General features: G+C 33.7%; 1 protein-coding gene across 5 annotated transcripts in view; it reads right to left on the reverse strand.

The window, feature by feature from the left end:
• Positions 1-367: 367 nt before the first annotated feature.
• Positions 368-22,501, reverse strand: part of arm (armadillo) — a 33,093-nt gene continuing 10,959 nt past the window's right edge. The window contains exons 7-13 of one of the 5 annotated variants that reach the window (XM_072536956.1): positions 22,032-22,046; positions 21,792-21,962; positions 21,377-21,692; positions 18,617-18,768; positions 18,222-18,318; positions 15,662-15,708; positions 1,937-2,073 (exon numbers count right to left, since the gene is read on the reverse strand). In XM_072536956.1, coding sequence (XP_072393057.1) covers positions 15,677-15,708; positions 18,222-18,318; positions 18,617-18,768; positions 21,377-21,692; positions 21,792-21,962; positions 22,032-22,046 — 783 coding nt within the window. In that variant the 3' untranslated portion in view covers positions 1,937-2,073; positions 15,662-15,676. Of the gene's footprint in view, positions 2,074-15,655; positions 15,709-18,221; positions 18,319-18,616; positions 18,769-21,376; positions 21,693-21,791; positions 21,963-22,031; positions 22,047-22,501 lie in introns of all 5 variants that reach the window. The other 4 variants (XM_072536958.1, XM_072536954.1, XM_072536955.1 and 1 more) reach the window with 4 other exon arrangements.

The raw sequence follows: 22,501 nt of genomic DNA on the forward strand, positions 1-22,501 counted from the left end.
TTTGATCATTTCGGACATTGTACAGTTTGGGGATACAATGCTAGAAGTGGACAATAACTCCCGTACAATGCTAGGATTGTCCAATTTCGGGCTTTGCTCGTAACATATACATTTTCTGACGTTTCAGACATGTCGGAATTTTTCGATGACATCTCGATTATTATATATTTCTTTTTTTTTTCGCCAAGAGACTTTTTCTATATGGAATAGTCGTAACTGTAGAGCTGTCGTAACAATACTCATTTTCTTTATTAAATTAAATCCATATATTTTTAGCTAGTGGTCAGTAGCAACATTCATTACTGTTACAGAATATCCAAGATATTCCAAACAGGTGTGTGAGGAAGAGATAAATAAAACAAATGAATACAATCAGAAATTTAATTAAATCTATTAAATTACATGCAGTATTAAATGAAGGCAGTGCCTTTATTTGATGTAATTAACATTCTACCCTGTATACGGAAAAACGTTTAGAATAATTCATACAGAAAGAAAAATTAATATTGTGCGAAAGACGAAAGAGTAGGGAGACATTTCCGTTCCCAAAACAAAACATATTTGTTAACTGATAACTTATCACTATCAAAAAAAGCTATTTCCTATTGATACATATTTTTACTCTATAAATACTGTCTTTCTTACTTAATAATTAAGTTTCTACGACACAAAATTATTAATGATAAATAATTTAGAACAATGTTTCACCTTTATCCAAGTTGTTTCATCAACAACAACCGACTTAGTGAAATATGTTGGATAAGATAAAAAAGTCAAGTTTGTAAAATTAAATGCATCGCGTCATTAAAGGGAAGAAATTATAAATATGAAGATAAAAATTATCTGGAGAAAATTTCAGTCAATACTTAGTGTCATTTCTATGATCCAGATATTTTTATCGGTTATGTCAAAGAGAATCCAACATTAAGATATATAATAGATAAATATAATCCTATAGATTGCCACAATAAAATGGTAGATACCTTCCTAAAAACTAATACATAAAACAATTAAGAACAGTGTAAATAGCTGCATCTTTTAATGTCATCATAAAGAACTGTTCCAATTGTATGTTGAGGTTTTTATCAAAAAAAATTATTGGTAACTTATTCTTACAATTATTGAAACTTAATAAGGTCTTTCAAATGTGATGTGACATAAGAAATGTCACTATCGAATCACACGAAACGTCGAAGAATTTGTTTGCTGACCATGAGAACGAAAACAATAAAATCTGTTTGTACCTAACTTGATGTGTGACAAAGTCGGTTCTAAAATTTCACTGTATTAAAAAAGAGCATATAACAAGTTTTTATTTCATATTTTAGACCAATTACGTACTCGTTTAAATAATACAATAATTACTGTTTCTGTGCATCTAAAAGGTTTTTAAAATGTAGTTTTGGTTGCGAATATTAAAAATTCCTTGAGCGTATCCTTCAACGAACCCAAAATTTAAAGAAAACAGTTTTATTCTTGTACCCTGAAAATTGGTATACGAAAAATCTAACAAAATGAGTACAAAGTTAAATTTGAATGTAAAAACGTTGTTCGATATGCAACTTGCGCAGAGAGTAAGATACCTTTCTAGTATTTTACCTTTGATAATAATAAAAAAACATGAAATATAACTCTCAACTTTCCCTATCAAATTTATTATGACCGTATCTCATTCATCTAATATAAAGTATATTTCATCATTCAGAAAAGCCTCATCTTCAACTGATTCAATTCTTTATAATGAACATCTAGCACTACTAATTAAAAAACAACGAAAAACTACATGTACTGTACTACATGTATTACTAAAAATGAAAAAATATTAGCGAATTATCTCGTAACAAAATATAAACGAATGTTAGAAATGAACGATTTACAGGTCTGTATCGTACCAAGCTGCGGCGTGGTTATTATCTTGAGGAGGGGTGGGAAGTTGATCAATAGTATCGAAGTTAAGATCCGGATCCCCGCTGGTAACATCCATGGCGTCGATTGCGCTATAGGTCGACCCATTTCCGCCTCCATGGGAGCCAATATCTAGACCTTGCATATCTATGGGTATCTGGTCATACCCTAAAAATACAATTTTTAGTTAATTATACATTTTTAAACTGTTTGTGTGTTTATTTACAAACTGTACAAATATTTGAAATTAATTCTTAGTTTCGTTCCTTAAAAAAGTGGAAAAGTACGCGTTAGTAGTAGTCTAGCGTGGAGCTTCATACTATGTTTCTGTATTTTAAAAATTTAATATACACTCATGGACAAAAATATCGAATATTTTGGAATTTTCCAATTCTTTTTTGTAGTCACTAATATTTTAAAATAATTTTAGATTACTGATAATACTCATATAGTAGGCTCATGAACTCAACTGGTTTGAGATATTTTGATGTTGATTTTGACGTTTATTCAGTGGTTAGTGTCATTCGTACATTTCATCATAAAAAACCTTCACGTAAAGGAAAAATCATACTAATTCGGTTATTTTTAGTTTAATTTATTAAGTTTAATTAAATATTGTCTTGATTTAACTAAGTTTAAAACAAGTATCCCACCAATTCGACACTGCCATGAAGCCCAATTAACACAAGCACATATTGTAATTTTGTAGGAAGAAGGATATGCAAGGTATCGCACGACGTCTCAGCAGAACTGAATCTATAGTTTCAAATACTCTCAAAAGGTACCGAGAAACAGGAAATTTTGTACGAAGGCCTGGTCAAGGACGCCCAAGGTGGACAATCGCAATTGATGACCGTTTTTTGGTTCTTAATTCTACACGAAATCGTTCATTGACATATGCACCTCAGAAATGAGCTATTAAACGTTAGACAAGTTAATGCAAGTTCACAAACAGACGAAGATCAAAAGAAGCAACCTTAAAGCCTAGACGCCCCGCCAAAGTTGCATGTCTCCTTCAAAATCATAAAGCTCGTCGTTTGGAATTTGCAAGAACACATATTTAGTGGAATATCGACAACTGGAAAAACGTTCTTTTCACTAATGAGACCAGAATCCTATTATGGAAGCCAGATGGTCAAATCTACCTCTACAGAAGAGTTGGAGAACGATTCGCCAGCTGCAGTCTTGCCCAGACTGTTAGTTTTGGAGTTGAAGGTATAATTCTTTGGGAAGGTATTAGTTGGGAGGTACGTACCGCATTTGTGTAAGTGATTGGACGGATGACTGGTGATTCTTACGTTTAAAACATCCTGCAAGATCATGTTTTGTCATATGGTGGTTACATTGGATATGAAAGATTCACGTTAATGCACGATAATGCTCGACCACATGCTGCTGCTATAGTGAGTAATTATCTTGATGAGTTTCAAATTCGAAGATTGGATTGGCCACCGTTTAGCCCGGATTGAAATCCAATAGAGCACATGTGGGATCACCTAAAGCGCAGCATACGACAAAGAAATCCCGTTCCAAATACGATAGAGCAGATTCGGCTTGCTGCACAGGATGAATGGAATGCAATTTCCCAAGGATATGTCCAAAATTTACTTTCAAGCATGCTGAGAAAGATGCAAGCAGTAATAAGAGCTAGAGAGGGGAATACTCGTTACTAATCATGCACTTCTTTCAGTTAAAACGACTTGTTTAAGCAATTTAAATTATCATTTAAGTTTAGAGTAAAATAACCTTATTTACCTAATATTAAACATTTATTTTTTTTGCAATTTTTTCCGCATAAAAACTTAAAATTGTTCATTAAACATTGTTAAAATAAACTCTATTTTACAATAAACGACTTGATTGACCAGAATTTATTTTGAAAAAACAAAAATTAGAAAATTCCAAAATATTCGATATTTTTGTCCATGAGTGTACTTAAAATTAAATATTTATTTATTTTTTATATCTTAAACAAATTCAATAAATTATTATGTATGCTCCTAACGCCACATGTTAACGTATTAACAAAGTATACGTTGTTTACATATGACAACCTGTCAAATTCAGACCAAATATTAATAATAAAATATAAATAAATCTTATTTTTGACCATCGTCACGAATCGAATCTTTGAGTGACACGATATTCTTTTAATCTTTTATTTCTCATTTAACGTCTATATTTTGTTAGTTATTTTTTATGCAGTTTTTAATTTAAACCTGCTTAGAGTAAATACATGACAGAAACGAATTGATCTAGAGTAGCCAAGCGATGTCAAGAAATGCCATTCTATGACGCTACCCGTGACGACCTTATGTTGTGGCGCTAGTTCCGTGACGCTCGCCTCATCATTTTAGTGCAGAGAAAAAAAAGGTAATACAACGCCAGTATAGAAGCTTCGCTTCAAAAATTTTGCGTAGCCTTCAAAGATGATTTTCTAAACTATTGCGAATTTATTTAATTTACAACAAATGTGAAAAGCGAACGGGAGACTTAGTTTGGTTTCAAGAACGGTTTAGGAACAAGGAAGGCACTTTTGCATGCAGTTATTGGTGCAGAAATGCTATGACCAGAGGAGGGATGCCTTTATTTGCTTTATTGATTACCAAAAAGTTTTTGGTAATGTAAGATATGGTGAGTTAATACATGCGTTAAGGGAAATTGGTCTTAATGAAAAAGATATGAGAATGATCCAACAGCTCAGCAGTCTATATACAGAACAAGTAGAAATAAGTGTGTGAGACAGGGCTCTAATCCAAATAGTCAATAATATTATTACTTCTTCTTTGTCAACCATTTTCCATCCACTCCTGAATGTAGGTCTCTCCCAATTGCTTCAATCTTTCTCCATCTTGCGCCAATCTGATCCACTGTTTGCCTGCCACTGTTCTTATGTCATCTACCCATCTTTTTTGAGGTCTTCCCATGCTTCTTGTTGTCGTCCTTGGTCTCCATTCCAGAATTCTTCGTGTCCACCTGTTGTCATTATATCGGGCTACGTGACCTGCCCAGCGCCATTATTACGGTGGAAGAGAAATATGGTCTCAACATTAACATCACAAAAACGAAATTAATAATAATCAGCACACAATCAATCCCATATGCAAGCACAGTTAAAAATTAATTTCGCAGTAAGTGGGACTGCGACGAAGAAGTGAAGATACAAGTAGCAATAGCTAGAAATACTTTTACCAAATTCAAACTCTTTTGGTTCTCCATATTAGGAGAACCAAATTTTCCATATGACCAATAATAATGTACGATAGGGAGATCTGGTCACTTACAAGTATGATCGCTAAACTGTATCGAAGCGTTGAAATGTGGTGTCTCAGAAAATTGCTCAAAATTAAATGAGTCAACCATATTACAAATGAAGAGATCTTAAGAAGAGCTAATACCCAGAGATAACTTCTGAATATCGTTATTAAACACCGAAAGTTATATATCTAGGCCATATTTTAAAAGGCGGCAAATATATTTTAAAACCATTTGAATGGGCAAAATTGAAGGTCGAAGGGGACCAAGTCGCAAACAACGATCATGGTTCATAGATATAAGAAATTGATGCGACATATCTGAGACAAAGCTGAGATCAGTACAATAAAGGAGCAGAAGGATCGTTAAACATAATACAAAGAGCATGAACGCCTACGTATATCGTACAGCACCAGAAGAAAAAGAATGGGAATTAACCACAATTTCATTTTAAAAATACCTTTATTTTAACGTTTCAATTTCCACTTAGGACATCGTTCTCAAATACGAATTAAATTATTTTGTTTTCTTAATTAGTAATATAAAAAATTCTCAAATAATTTAATTTTATCTGCCTCATTCATATTGACAATTCAAACATATATTTTACATTTTAAAATAGATGATTTTAAAATGATATGTCAATATTTTTGAGGTGCATTCCTGGGACGACTTTATTGAAAGATAGTTAATTCGATTATACGAAATTAATTTTAATTTGAGAAAACCCGTCAGAAAAATCATAGCATGTGATTCGTCTTTAAAAAGACACACCATACCTAATCTGTATATAGCTAAATATATGATGTATGTAGAGCTAAAATAACTCCCTGGAGTATTAAAATAAGCGACATATTTACTTTTAACGTCAGGAATACCGTCGATATAGCGGCCCTGGCAATTGACAATCTTCAATGTCTTCTAAATTATCTAATTATCGCAAGTCAAGCTTTGGGTTTTAAAATAAATATGTAGAAGATGAAATCCATAATAATTATTATAGACAGAAATAATTTCCTAAATGTAAAGATACACGTAACTGGAGATAAAATCGAGCAAATCAAGCAGTTAAAATACTGAAGCAGAGTAGAACAAACTAGTAACGCTTTCTTGCAACTTCGATCTGTTCTGTACGGAATAGAAACATGGACGATAAAAGTCAGATCCATTAAGAAAACTTCAAGCTTTTGAAATGTGGTGCCTGTACCAATTGCTTAGAATATCATGGAGGAGCAGTCAGAAAAGAGGAAGTATTACACTGAGTATGCCTCAAAGATTGAGAACTTTGGACATATAACAAGTAAGAAGACACTTCAGTACATATTACGAGGAGAACAATATACTTTTCGCAACTAATACTGTAGCGGAAGAAATGCATCAATACTAAAATGGAAGATAGAGAGAAAGACTATGATATAGATGAATTACTATTTTAATGGGAATAAGCCCACAATTGAAGTTTAAAATAAGTTTATTGACGTTTCAATTTTCACTTCGGAAATGGTTCTATGTAAACTGAACTAACGTTTGGTTTGCTTTTTATATTTGAAGATATTACTCCTACAATGCGCCCTTAGATTATAATTTTGAGTGGACATACATAAATGACTTATTGCCAAGGTATGCGAAGTAAGTTTAATAACTGTACCTAAATACAATTTACAAGCAAAAAGGTATACTGGGAAAATTTATGGAGAAGCTTTTTTAACAGGAGAAAATAATTTCGACTCAAGAAAACAACCCTATAATTTCTATAAAACTTAGTACATACTGGAGTTATTGTCTATGACTCTATTGTGCTTACAAGTTGATCTGGATAATTTAGAAATGGTCACCAATGATGACAATATCTTAAAAAAGATGGTTTAACAAATGCATAAAGAATATAAGTATCAGACAATCAAGTAATACTTTTAAGTTATAAGAAGATTGCGTGACGCAGTTACAACAAAAGTCCAAATTTTTTACAAGCAGTAAATAATTTATTCACTGTGCGACAGCACATTCGTGAAACCTTGTGCAACAGTTTTTGGCCTAAACATAAAATTAGTCTACTCCGTCAGAGTCCGTATAGTTCTGTCATATCACCCTGCAGCTTTTTCGTGATTTCAAAACTGAAAATGCCACCAAGGGTACTCTTCTTTAAGGCAGAATATAACTTTGCAGAGTTATGGACAAAGTTCATCATATCATTGATTTGCTATTACATGCAGTTAAAAAAATGCCTTTATTCTTTTAAGAAACTCTTAGTCCTATAGTATTATTTCTTTTAACTTTTTCTGTTTTCTTTTAACATCTTGCATTTTATTTCGGCCTTCAGATAGAACAATCGTTTTCAAAATAGTCTTTAAAAAATTAAATAATATAAACCAATTGTTACGATAAATATTATGGCGCATAAAACTGTAAATATATTATTTCTAATTCTTTTCTATTCCAGTAATTTCGCCGCTCAGTTGAAAGACCTGTTTGCCAACCTGAATTCTGATGAGTCACCCACGGTTCGAAATTTCCAGAAGCAGGCCGAATAAAACCAGTATGAGTGACCTTCTCGGCTCTTCGATGGGGAATCACAGCAATTCTTGAATAACGACATTTTATATTTAAAGAGGAATTTTGTTGAAAATAGTGAGTTAGTTTTTGAACATGAATTCGAGATTCGAGTCCGAAAATATAATTGTACGCGGAAATAAATACAAATAAATATTGTGAAATAAATTAGTAATAAAGACTTTAATAAATTTGTAAGTGTTATAAATAGAACCTTTGATAATAAATAAAGACAATAAATTAGATTAATAAAAATATAACACAATACTTAACGTAAGAACACAATATATACTTTTAAAAACTTATTGTCCAACATCTACACGACAAGTTAAAAACAGACAATTGACTTACGTATGTACTAAAACTAAATCACAAGATAATTTCAGTAACAAATTAGAGGAAAATTTTGTAATCGTTTCTAATCAATTTTATCAAATTAATTGAAAACCGCGGTACTAATGAATGGATGACTGCTAAACTCACAATATGATCTTCAGAAAAATGGCTATAAAGCTTATATAAGTCCATACGTTATAGAAGAAAGCTATTTAAGAACACGTTATTTCTATTACACTATTTTGATAAAGCAGTTAGAAAGCTGTGAAATCAACTACATGCGTGCAATAATACAAAAATGTTAAAATAATGTTAGCAAAAATTCAAGTAATCAGTGTTTTTGTTATAAAGCCATAGGATTGATATTTTGGTATTATTGGTTATTATTGGTATAAAATTTGACTAGATGGTTTCCAAATTTTGCAATTCCGAAAAAAGATAGTTAACGAAAGTAGAGATTTAATTAGAATATTTATAAATTAAAAAATAAAAATCATTTCGGTGAGACTCGCGGCAGAAATATATTCACAATTAAAAACAGGGGCAGAAGAGACGGGACTAGAAATAAATATTCAAAAGACAAAAAAAACTAACACAGGCAAGAGCTAGGGGAAACAGACGCACAGCTAAATTAAGGACGATATTGAAACTGTAGGAACAGTAGTAAAGGGAAACAAAGCTTACTTTTCACTCATCCATGTGTTCCACTCCAAAAACACACACTGGAGATCTAAAATCAGGGTTTACAAAACTATTATCAGACCAATAATATGCTATGGATGCGAGACATGGGTGACGACAGAAGACGCACAACGAACGCTGGATGTCTTCGAACGAAAAGTTCTAAGGAAGATATTTGGACCTATTAACGCAAACGGAGTAGAGATCCAGGTACAACTATGTACTCTACCAACTGTTCAAAGCGGCACTGATCTCAGAATTCGTTAAACTTCAGAGACTTCGATGGGCTGGTCACGTAGTGAGAATGGAAGATTGCCAAAATGAGCCCTAGATAGTAAAATGTAGTGCGCAAGACCAAAAGGAAGGCAACGGAAAAGGTGGGAGGATGAAGTGGCAGCGGACGCACAAAATTTGCTAGATGTGAGAACCTGGAGACGATCGGCGCGGAACCGTCAAGGTTGGAGGCATAGTTTGGAGGAGACCAAGCTTATTTCTGGACACTTCACTTGTTAGTGTAGATTTTTTAAGACAGTCAAAACAATAAACCTAGTAAAATCATGGCAGGTCTTCATTCAATGCTGTCAATTTACATAAATCACTCCTAAATTCTCCATATAACAGAAAGACTGAAATATAATCTTCTCGTGACATATTGCAATTTCGTCCCTATTCTAAAAGAACTTTAGTGCCCGAAAACTTTTTGAGAATGACGTGACAAATTCTCACTGAAGTGACGCTGTGAAAATAGGACATCTTCTTTAACTGATTGTTTCACCGGCTTGCTTACCGGCCGCTGTAGACTGCAGATTTATATCTGTAGATCCAGAACCGCTTGGATGGGCGGATGGCCCATGGTGCCGTCTATGTGATGAGAAGGAAGCAACTTTCTCACATGTCCTTTGGAAATGCTCGCCACTGGCCTATCAGAGGAGGCAGATCCTGGGTTCGGCCTTATACAACCGAGCCAAATGAAGGAGACTTGTGGCTTTCTGTGGGGCCACAAGGTTACTTAATAGCCTGGGGCCCAGAAACGCAGAAGACCAGGTCCTTACGAGCCTAGTCCATTAGGCCTTAGGAGGTCTTAGTATCTAAAGGTCTCACAAATGGGCCTTGTCCCGATCTACCATGACTATGAAACTGCTTGATTATTGTATAAACAAATTAAAGAAAATGCAATGCTTTATTCAATAATTATTCAATAACGAAAGAGTAATGAAGAGAATGAACCAAATTTGGGTACATTATACAGAAAATAAAGTTTTTGAGTAATAATCAAAAGTTGTATTTCACCAAATACCAAGACGCAAATTAGTAAATACGAAACCAATACCAATATGGAACCAACCTAGAGATATTAAAGAATATCAAAGCGACATCGAAACCAAACTGAGAAACAACACAGACATAACTCTCAACGAAAACATAGATGCACTAAACCAACATATTACGCAAGCCATTGGAGAAAGCATGAGAAAACACTGTCCCAGAAATAAGAATGAAGAAAAACTTAGTACTGACTCCAGGAATTTGATGAAACAAAAAAATCTTATTACAGAAAGAAATGATCCAAATGGAGAGCAAAAGAGAAAGATAAACAGAGAAGTCAAGAAAGCAATAAGAAAAGACTTAAGAAAGTACAATACACTAAAGATCTAACAAACCATAGAAAATAATAAAGGCCTAAAAGTCTGCGAAGAAAACTAAATAATGGAAAAAGTCAGATTCAGATCATTAAAATAAAAAACAAAAAGGGCGAAATAACAACAAATAGAGAGGAGCTTTTAAGAGCGTAGGCGCAAAATTTCGGGCCAATGCTTTTTAAATGCAATCATTTTTTTCGAATCCTAAGAAAAGTAACAAATATTTTTGAAAAATTTAAACGCAGAATGAAAGATTGCATTATTACCGAGGGCCGAAAGTCCCTTAGAATAAATATAAAGTTTTTTTGAATGAGATATTTGAAATTAAAAATCATACTAAATTTTCTCTTTTTTTTTTTCACCCCTGTAACTTATTAAAATAAACATTATATAAGTTTTCAGGGACTTTTGGCCCTCAGTAATAATGTATTCTTTAAAAAGCATTGACCCGAAATTTTGCGCCTACGCTCTTAACAATAGTAGAAGACTTCTATGGAGAACTTTATAAAAGCAGACGGATGAACCAGCTACCACCACCACAGCTAGAAGATGTAATAAGCAAAACAATATAAATCAAGGCTCTGAACTCCTGCCAGAAATAACTCTCAGTGAAATTAGACAAGCGATGAATAAAATGAAATCCAATAAATCACCAGGAGACGATGGAATTGTTTGACAAAGAAATCCATACCATCTGAATGGAATAGAGCCAAAACAATTCTTCTGCACAAAAAAGGAGAAAAAACTGATCTGGAAAATTACCGACCAATTAGTCTGTTAAACCATCTTTATAAACTTTTCACGAGGGTAATCACCACAAGATTAGACAAGAAATTAGACCTACAACAAGCTGGATTCAGAGCAAACTTTGGAACCAACAATCACCTCCAGACAATAAAACAACTCATCGAAAAATCTATAGAATATAACAAGCCCTTAGTTTTAACATTCGTAGATTTCCACAAAGCATTCGACTCAGTAGAACTCGACAGTGTTATAGAAGCACTAAACGAGAGCCGCATTGATAGCCAATATTCGAGGCTCTAAACTTTTCATATCTGCTCTAGAAAAAGCAATCAAAACCCTCGAATGGGGTGACAAAGGAATAAATGTGGACGGAGAGATGCTACACCACCTAAGCTACGCAGACGATATAGTCCTGATTGCAGACGATTTCGGACTAATAGAGAAAATGTTGGAAGAACTTATTACAGCCGGTCATAAAATAGGTTTAAAAATGAATATAACAAAAACAAAATATATGACGAACTTAATATACATACACCTTGAAATACAAAATGAAGAAATAGAACTGGTAGACAAATATATATATATATATATATATATATATATATATATATATATATCGGGGTCACGAAATTAAGATAAGTAAGGACAATCAAACAACCGAAGTATCCAAAGAATAATACAAGGATGGGCAGCATACGGAGCTCTTAGGAGCGTTTTTAAGAGTGACATCCCAACTAATATGAAGAAAAAAGTTTTCGACCAATGCGTGCTACCGGTGATGACCTATGGTGCAGAAACATTATCGCTCACAAAGAAAAACGCACAAAAACTAAGAGTAGCGCAGAGAAGAATGGAGCGACCAATGATAGGGGCCACTCTGCGAGACAGGATTAAAAACGAAGATCTACGAGCTAAGACCAAAGTCATAGACGTCATCGAAAAAAGCTGTAGGGTAGACTGGGGCTAGTTGTGCCACTTTGGACAAAATAATTTTTAACATTTTTTTCGTAATTTTTAGGGCTGTTAGATTACTTTAATGAGGTACTATTTTTAATTGGGAATCATTATTTGGGAACATCAGCAATTTTTAAGCAATACCTTACAGTATGTAAATAGTTTTACAAAATGCACATATTGTCACAATTTGCCCCAATATGGGGTAAGTTGTGACGAACTTGGGGCAGGTTGTGACAGTAAATATTTTTAAATATAATAAACTTTAGTTGGAGAATAATAACAAAGTTTCCATAATAAATTTATTTTATAGTTAAGTATAGATACATAAATGTTTGATAAATGTTTATGTAAGAAACAAATGTGTAGAAAAACATCTAGTGAATTTAAGGTAAAATAAAAAACTTAATCGCTATCGTCAATTTGTGCTGATTCTACTTGTAGTTCTGAAGAGTGGCAGTTTATACAAACATAATAAAGATCATCTTTTGTGCACTTTACATGAGCCCACCTCTTGCATTCCATACATTGCACCCAGTCTTCTCCTAACCTAGACTTTTTATATGGTCCCATACAAACTAAGCAAAAGTAATCTTCTTCCTCTTCTTCTGAGCTGTCTTCTCTTTTTCTTGTTGCGGTCTCTTTCTTTGGCGCTGCTTTTTTCTTAGGCAACAGTTGTTTTGAGTCAAATAATTTTTTCTTTATTTTATCCTCTTTGCACTTTATTGTTTCCTTCCTCTTTAACTCTTCACTGCGAATTGTCTCCTTGACAGATGTGCTAGTCAAAATTGCAGATGTTAAGCTCTTGCGTTTTTTATTTTTTCGAGGACCAGCTTTTGGCAGAGGTCTTATATCCATAGGGCTGACAGGCAGAACTTCGGCATGGAATGATCCTGGTAGGTTGGCCTGCGATGATCCTTGTTGATATGGTCCTGGTTGATAGGTATGGGAGGGTCCTGGCTGGTTAGCATAATATGACGACGGTTCAGGTTCATCGAGATGCTGAAACTCTTTAAGCTGCCCAGCACTGGCTTCCTCATTACCATCTACGATGTCAATAGGCCTATTCAAAGGTCGGTCGGTCACCGAAGAACACAGAAAGTCTTCTTCATTAAAAATGTTTCTATTGAATTCCCATATTCCTGTAGAACGAAATCCTGCCTGAACATTTGTTGGTGTTACAGCTTTAGGTAATGCTGTTTTCACTATACTTGGGATGTCATAAATTGAGACTGTGTTTCCAGGATGAGATTTCATCCATCCACACATGGCGTCGTTTAAAAACTTCTTAAATGGACCAAAAACGGAAACATCCAGTGGTTGAAGTCTATTTGTTGTATGGGGAGGGAACGATAAGAGAGTAATACCGTGCTCTGTACAATAGTCAAGGACTTCGATATATAGGTGAGCACTGTGGTTGTCTAACAGAACTAAAACCGGTGATTTCTTTGAGCACCTTACTTTTTTTACAAAATGCTTCATAAAAAACAAAAAGTCCGGGCCTGTTATCCAGCCACTTGGGTTAGCAGTACCACAACAACCTACTGGCCCATCACGTACAAAATGCTCCTTGTAAAACTTACGTGGAAAAACGAACATAGGAGGAACTGAGTTACCCTCTGCGTTAATAGCAAGAACCATAGTAACATTGGTCCCCCTCTCAGCTGAAGTGACACCACCAACTCTTTTCTCGCCTTTCTTCGCTATGATTTTTACCGGTTTTTGGACAGTCCCAGTCCCTGTCTCGTCTATATTCCAAATATCATTAGCTGTAAAATGGTTTTGACTTAATACTAATTCGAGGTTATCAAAAAAGAGTCCGTCATTGTGCTTGTTGAAACTTGTACTCCGACTTAAGCTGGTAGCCTCAGGAACACGAATAGACACATTATTGTTACGTTGCATGAACTTTGTAAACCAATCATTACTGGCGTGTTTTGTTGCTACCCAATTCTCAGGCACAAGAACTTTGTTCGCTATAGCAAATTCAAAAGCTAAACTTTTCATTTCTTTTGGGCTAATACCATAAAATATTTTCGCTGCCTGAACAGCATATTCACAGAGCTCTTCTTCTTGTTGTTGTGAAAATATCATTCGAGGTCTTTTGTAACCCATTTCTACCACTCCATCTGGATTGGCTTGTTGTTTTTTTATATATCTAAGTAAGGACATCCGGTTAACGCCATATTTTTCAGCTGCTTGCCTTAAACTACACGATCCAGACTTAACATCTAACGAAGCCGACTCGTAACTGTTTATATTACTCCGACCACGTTCCGTTTTCCTTTTATAATTTCTCACCATTATCTGTAACAAACCCATAAACATGCATTAAAATTAGTAGGGGCATGTTGTGACACTGTCACAATCTGCCTCAAGCCTTTCGTCACAACTAGCCCCACCGTACGCCATTTTACATAAAGCCACTTGCACAGACCTTGACACGTCGTATAGAAACCAAACTGTGTCTTACTAGAGAGAAATAAACAAACTATCTACTACAACTAGAATAAGTTTCTTACCTTGTGGTTTGAAAGTGAAATAACAATTCAAAGACAACAGCAAAATTTTACTTCGTTACAACGAAATGACATATAATTTTATAAAGCGGCAGAAACGCATAGCATCACAACCAAACTACACAAACAGACTGAGGACATGCGGACGTGGAATTCTGGGTAACCGGGCGACGCTGCTACCTATGGTTAGTCTATAAAACTATTTGTCACAACATGCCCCTGTCACAACTAGCCCCGATCTACCCTAACTTAAAATGGAAATGGGCTGGACACGTTGCCAGAATGAAGGACGGAAGATGGACTCGCAAACTAGTTGAATGGAGAGCAAGAGCCGATAAACGTAGCAGAGGAAGACAACCAACACGATGGCAAGACGACTTACGAAAGACAACAAAAAACTGGAAACAGCAAGCAAAAGATAAAACACTTTGGAGACCAACAGGGGAGGCCTATGTCCAGCAGTGGATTGAGAGAGGCTGATGATGACGTATTTCACCACAGAGTGAAATATAGAGGCAATGAGAATTATTATGAAATGATTTTCCTTTTACTTTGAACTTATCAAAATTGGCCTATAAATAAAAGTTATTTAAAATGAGCGATATTTTTTATGTATGTTCTTACTAATACAATTGATTTCTGAATCGTAGACCAGGATGTAAAATTTAGAAAGAAAGATGTTTTGCTTTACCAATATTGTCTCCTTAAACGAAATAGCTACATACAATACATATGGCATTAAAAAAGGTTAAATGAGGGCCAAGCTTTAGAAGTATAATCTTCAAATAATATTGTTACATGTTTTATATTCATCCATCTTGATAATGGTGGCAGGATTGTATATACTCATATGTTTTAAAATTAAATAAAACTGATCTACTTTAAGGTGCTTTAATGCTGTTTCTGTTTGAATTACATGACCTATGGCTATACAAAATTGTGCAGCAAGTTTAAAGAAAAATATCTTACCATATCAACAAGCTGTTACTGTGTAAATGGATTAGTAATGGTTAATAAATTACTTAAAAACATGCAAAAAAGTCAAAACAAACATTTACTACATACATTCACCTTAATGGTTAGATGTTAGAAGATAATGCTCCTTTTAAAATCCATGTCTGGAGTGGAAATAAAAAATATTTAAAAAATATACGAATTATATACCAACTATAAGTTTTTCACTTATTCCTATATAAACACATTCTCCAATCACTGATTAATTTTTTTGATATTATAATTAAAAATATAATTAATATTAAAAAATAGATAAACATTTTTATGTGCCGTATAAAAATTAAATTAATCCAAATCTTTTTCTGTCAATAAATTTGTTTTAATATGCAAATATAAATAATTGCAACAATAAAAAACAAATAAAGTCTCATGAAGTCTTACATAAGTAGATATTCAAGAAAATCATATAAATAAGAATACATAGTGAATTAAAAAGATCAGAAATATGTATTAATAATCACGAATATTATGAATAATTACAAAATTCATGCATATAATTACGTTAGCAGAACTCAATTTATACTGGATCATCAGGCCTATGAAACTAATAAAAGGATTACAGTATAATGAACATATTAACCTATAATAATATGTAGTATTATGTAATAAAGTTATTACTTAATAATATCATATGGTATCACTGGCTGTTTGTAGTAGTTTTATTTATTTTTGTTTTTAAAAAAGGACTTTCGTGATCGGAAGCACTAGGTTTAATATATGCTGATTTCATGGCAAATCAAGTGGATGACATGTTTGATGAGCGTCCTGAATTAAATACCGATACCTACTGATAAAGATTCAGCATACGAGAATGAAGGAGGAACGTTTCGTAACCTAACAGGTCGTCAGTTGAAATAAAATTGTTGAACAATGAACGAATAGGTGGAAATAATCGTGATGACTTAGCCGATCAACATCAAAGTGCTTTAGCGAAGGTTATTGACGAGACATCTCCTTCCAGTTGTAAAATAATGTGAGTGGATTAATCAGCATCTTCAGAAACAAAATGGAACACAAGTGGATTGAATTTGATCTTCAAAATGGATGTCATACTTTTCCCCCTACAGCCTATAAAAGATTTGAAAATATATTGTGTGTAGACCTATTTAAGCAATTTTTAAAGTGAAAACCAACCTTATAAGTGTTTTTTTTGGGTATTTTGATTCTTAATGGCTACAACAAGCTTCCTTCTAAAACACCTGCTAGCACTTTGTAAAATAATTGGAATTCAAATTCAAAACAGATAATAATCGAAGAGCATTAGTTGAGTGCACCAGTATGAATGCTTTAAAAGCAAGTTCCTTAATAAATCTGTGAAAAAATTTAGTATTGTGCATCCCTGAAACCTTGCTTTTTGGACGAAACGTGAAAACATTAATTGTGTTGGATCATGCTCCATATCAAAATGTTTTCTCTTCGAAAAACAACCTTCCACTGTTTCAGCTAGAATGGAAATTATTACCTGGTTGACAACAAACAACATCAAGCATGACCCAAAACATACTCTAAACCTGAATTATTACAAATTACAAAAAAAATATATAAAAAAAGAATGTATATAATTCGTGAGCTACTAAAAGAACAGGCTTGAAGCGCTGAGTCTACCTCATTATCACTGCGAATTCAACTAGTGCTATTATAAATATGTGGAAAGAGGTACTAAACCAATGTAACAAAACAAATTTGGAAAAAACCAATCATAACAGACACTGGTAATACGAGTAGCTCAGATTCTGACTGTGAAGAAATCTTCACAGTCATATTTAAATTTAAATCAGTTCTTTATTTGAATTTTATTGGGTTGTGTGGTTGAAAGATATAGTGGATCCACTGTATATCAATACAGTCTCGTAAAATCTACAAGGTAGTCATTTAAGATCCCAGTGATGTCATACGATATCCAGCCTATTTTTCAAAAAATATAACTTATCCATAAGTATTTTTTTTTGGCCTATAAAAGATTATAACCCAAAAATAGTAAAATAGTAAAGAAATTTTTCAAAAATAACTGGGAACGGTAATAGGTTAATGTATAATATCTAATCCATTTGGGGTCTACATTGTACTGTTTATTAAAATGCCCTGATGGGCTCATGAGCAAGAAGAGTGTAATCTCCGTGTAAAATCATTTTTATAAAATTAACTTCTGGTTGTGTGGACATGCATCCTAAAGCAAAAAAACTTAAAGGAATCAACAACATGTCCAATTTAAAAGCAAAGGCATCAGGATATCAGGAAATTGTAGTCAACAGAAGTACAAAAAGTAAAAACCTATACGGAGTAAGTATTGGAAACTGATAAAAAACAGACATGTCGAAAAATCATCTTGGTTAAAGAATGCACATAGTTTACTATATAAATAGTCAAGGAAATGGCATATTTTAAAATTAACTGTTTAAAAAGTGAACATTGAGTCTTTTTAATTTTTTTTTTTATAATAATGAGACTTTTTAATAATTAAATAACGAGACCTTTTAATCTCTAAAAAATAGAACTGGAGAAGTGATTATCTTGTTCTCAATAATTTTGTTATCCAATTAAATAATTTATATAAAATAAATTATCAATAAAAATAATATTGATAAAAAATAAATAAACAACTATAACTAAAACCTACCTTGTTGTTGGTAAGGCCTACCGCCGTGGCTACTGTGAACACTAGGGGGACCTTGTGCGTACATGTTGTCATAAGCTTGATCTGGACTCAATATATCCTAAAAACGAGCAACAAAAAAATGCAAAAAACTAAATAAAAAATAAAAATATAAATGCAATAAATACTCTACTGAAAAACACAATGAAAAGAATGCTAAATAATCTTCAAACGATATATTTAGCGTTGATAAAAATAAAAACATGCTTAATAGGTTTTCAGTATTATACATACCTTTCATTATATATTCATTATTTTAAGATAGTACTCTTGAAATTCTTAAAAGTATATCCAAGTTGTACTTTTAATGAGGGATAATGGTAAAATTTTATTATGTACTGATTTCCAAATTAACATACCTGTAAATCAGGGCCCATCCCTAGGTCTGGATTCCAGAGGTTCTCTTCTCTAAACAAGGAGTTCGTTAACTCCATAGATAGTCGTTTCTTATAGTCCTGTGGTTTATCTTCACTCATTCTGAATAAAACAGCTGCTGCATATGTAGCGACACCTACAAGAAGTATAATTATTCTAATGCTACATAACTTTTAATTAAAGCATTAATAAGAAATGCAAAAGAAAGGAAATTTGAAAAAAAAATACAAATATATGATTCATTAATTGATAATTGTTACAAGAAACAAAATTGGACAATAGTATAGTATGTCTATGTTATCGGAATAAACCCAAATAATAGAAAATTCTGTTCTTTCAGGTTAGAAGAAGTCGCCTAACCGTCTGAGATGAAATACCGGAAACGGTATAAAACAACGTACGCCGAAGAGAGAATGGAGTTCCGCCAAAGTACCGATCTGGTGGGAAATCCACCGGGCCTTTGGCTAGCCAGAGTGTCGATCTAGTAGCAGCTCCCAAACCCAGTCTTAGAGTGTTGATCTGAGACCGAATCCGTACCGTGACTAAGCGTTGATTAGTTACTTTCCATCTTGCTCCTTAACATAGCTGATGTCTTAACAGAGCTACCAGTTACAAGATTACCACTTGCAATTTCACACCAGCAATCCAATCCTGCCTCAAGGATTCTGGAGAAACATTCCACAAATTCCACACAAAGTGTTTAAACCTACAACTTAAAATTCATGAATAGGGATAGAAAGATACATAAATTAGAAGAGCTATCCAATTTACAAAGATATCATTGGTTTGTCAGAAATATGCTATAAAGTCAAGACAACAACAACAATAGCTATGCCAGAATAGGAATTATCATAAATAAAACACTCGTTTAACTAGAACAGGTTACAAAAAGTATATCAAATCATGTAGCGTGTGTTATATCCAAAATAAAAAGAACATACTTAAAATCATACAAGTATATGATCCAACAAGTATATTGATAAAATTGAAAAATTGTTTGAATATGCCAATCTCGCACTAGACGAAAATAGTCTATATAATAAAATATGAGAATTCAATTCCAAATTAGGAAACAAAATAAATACATATGACAGCAAAATGGCAAAGTAGATGCCATAAAAGAAATAATGGAGATCATATACCGATTAATTGCTTTTTGTGACGAGAGACATTTTGGACAAGAAACAAACTTTTTAAGATAAATTTATTTTTTTTTTAACAAGAAGCTTTAACGTAAGTGGATGTGAAAGGGTCAGACAGTACCATCAAAAACAAGATATGATTACTTCTTGTTAACAAATATAGAGTATTCAGTATGTTTTGCCAAATCACCACGGATGGATAGAGCATAAAACAACATGTGCAAATGATAAAACAATGGTACCAAAAAAAGTGTTCTGTCCGGACAACTTTCCGCACGCTTTACCCACTTTACGGTTACAATCGTCTTATTGGTGAGACTATTCGCAGTGAAGTGAATTAATTTCACTAGTTCAGTAAAAAATCAACCAGCACCCGTATGTCGACGAAACTCGCGATCTGCCGAAAACATCATCGCTGTCCGTGAGAGAGTGCTGGAGAATCCAAGGCAGTCGATTTCACGTCGGTCACAAGAACTCAAGGCCTTTTACAGACCACTACTTAGGCGAATTTTGCATCGTGACTTGGGCCTGCATCCGTATAAAATTCAACGGACTTAGAAGTTAAAAGTAAACGACCATAGACAACGACGTGTGTTCGCTGAATGGACTCATTTTCACTAAAAAATCATCTTCAGCGATGAGGCCAATTTTTGGATGAATTGATTCATCAACAAACAGAATTGTCGAATTTAGGATATCAATCCAGACGAGATCAAAGAGCGTCCAATGTATACTGAAAAAATCACTGTTTGGTGTGGATTTTGGGGTGGTGGAGTCATCGGTCCATATTTCTTTGTGGACGACGTTGGCCAGGACATCACCGTCAACGACGAGCGCTGTATGCCGATGATTACCAATCCCTTGACCTGAATTTGATAATATGGACACAAACGGCACGTGGTTTAAACAGGACTGCGCTACGTGCCTCACAACTCATGCCATATTTCGACATTGGACGATGGAGGTGATGTAAACTGGCCACCAAGAACGTACGAATTGACCCCGTTGTGACTCTTGTGGGCTTTTCTAAGTCGCAGGTCTATGCGAATAAGCCACAAACCACAGCGGTCCTCAAAGCTAACGATTTATGCTTCAGTCATGAAAAATTGGACATTTCGGATGCGCGCCACCCAGTGAAACCGCGGTGGACATTTGAACGATGTTATATTCCATACATATTAGCCTTTCAAAGGAATAACTACCAGGCAAACTTGCAAACTAGATTCAATAAAGGATTCAGCACAACTGATAACCTTTTAACTATGAAATTATTAATTGAAAATCAAACAAACATTTGTAAAACTTTGGAACAAACAGTCTAATAAATATACATAAATATGAGAATGATGAAGTGTTGGATCTTTCTAAATGACATTGTTGATTGCAGTATACTACTAAACAATTTATAAAGTGTAATTAAAATGTTACAAATCATTATAAGGTATAGAAGCAAACAAACTTGAAACTGATGAATACATATATCTCTCATGATAAAGATAAAAGCTTCATGAAGATTGATCATTGATAATGAATAAAGCATACAAAAAAAAAAGAAATTTTTTCATCTGGTGTTATATTTATAAGATACGCATATGTACAAACCTTCATTTCTTGAATGTAAAAGCTCAGTCAAGGGTGCAGTGGCTCCTTCTTGTTCTATCATCTCAGCTCCTTCTTTGTCAGCTGCTAGTTCACAAAGCACTCCTGCTGCAACACGTTGGATGTTTTCAATATCATTGAAGAGTAGCTGCACAAATATGGGCACAACCATCTGCTGTCTTATTATGGCACGATTATGGGACTCTCTTGATAAAATGTGAAGAGCTCCCACTGTACCCTCCACAATTTCTTCCATTCTCACACCATCTGCATATGTACCAGGTGGTTGGCTGCCGCCACTCGCAACACTTGCTCTTTGCTTGAAGAAGTAAAATTGGAATTATTACATATATCAAATAATTTATATAATCGTGGATATTGCTTAGTTTGAAAAAAAAAACTGTTTTATAACACTTACTCTCTGTGTATCTTGGAAAGCTCTCATTAACAGCTGTACAAGATGATGTATTGCACCATGTTCTCTCAACGGGGCATGATTGGCAGGACATAAAGCCAAATTTCTGATCAAACCAATCACTGCTTTCACCAATGGCCAACGGGAAGGTGGGTTCAACAGTTTTACAATAATCTATTAAAAAATCACAGTATCAGTATAATAAAATCATAAAATTTATGTTCTACTATAGGATTTACTCACCGTGTTTGCAAAAACCTACAAATAAAATTGTACATGTTATATTTATGCTCGAACTATTTATACAAATGGGTTTTGTTACATTCTTGGCCAGTTCAAATAATACAAAATGTATTTTTCAGTCTTTCAAGACTCCATCAACAAACAATTAAATTTTGAATTAAACTCAATTACACCAAAAAGATAATGTTAAAATTTTGCAGGCATAGTGCGAATTGTTACTGTCACTACAAAAATATGGGTATCTTTGAAGAAAATTTGTCAATAAACGCAGTAGATTAAAATAATATTAAATTCACTGGTTAAAAGGAACTCCTATCTTGAACTTAATACAAATGTGGAGCTAGAAATTGTCTGAAGAGTAAGGAAGTAGTTTTTTGAGTATAAAGCTAAGGCAAACAAATAGTTAATGGAAATAACTTTGTCTACTATACAAAAAAAGAAACCTTACTGTCTACATCTGGCACAATATG

Source organism: Diabrotica undecimpunctata, chromosome 7, assembly GCF_040954645.1.
Source record: "Diabrotica undecimpunctata isolate CICGRU chromosome 7, icDiaUnde3, whole genome shotgun sequence".
Taxonomy (NCBI): Eukaryota; Metazoa; Arthropoda; class Insecta; order Coleoptera; family Chrysomelidae; genus Diabrotica; species Diabrotica undecimpunctata.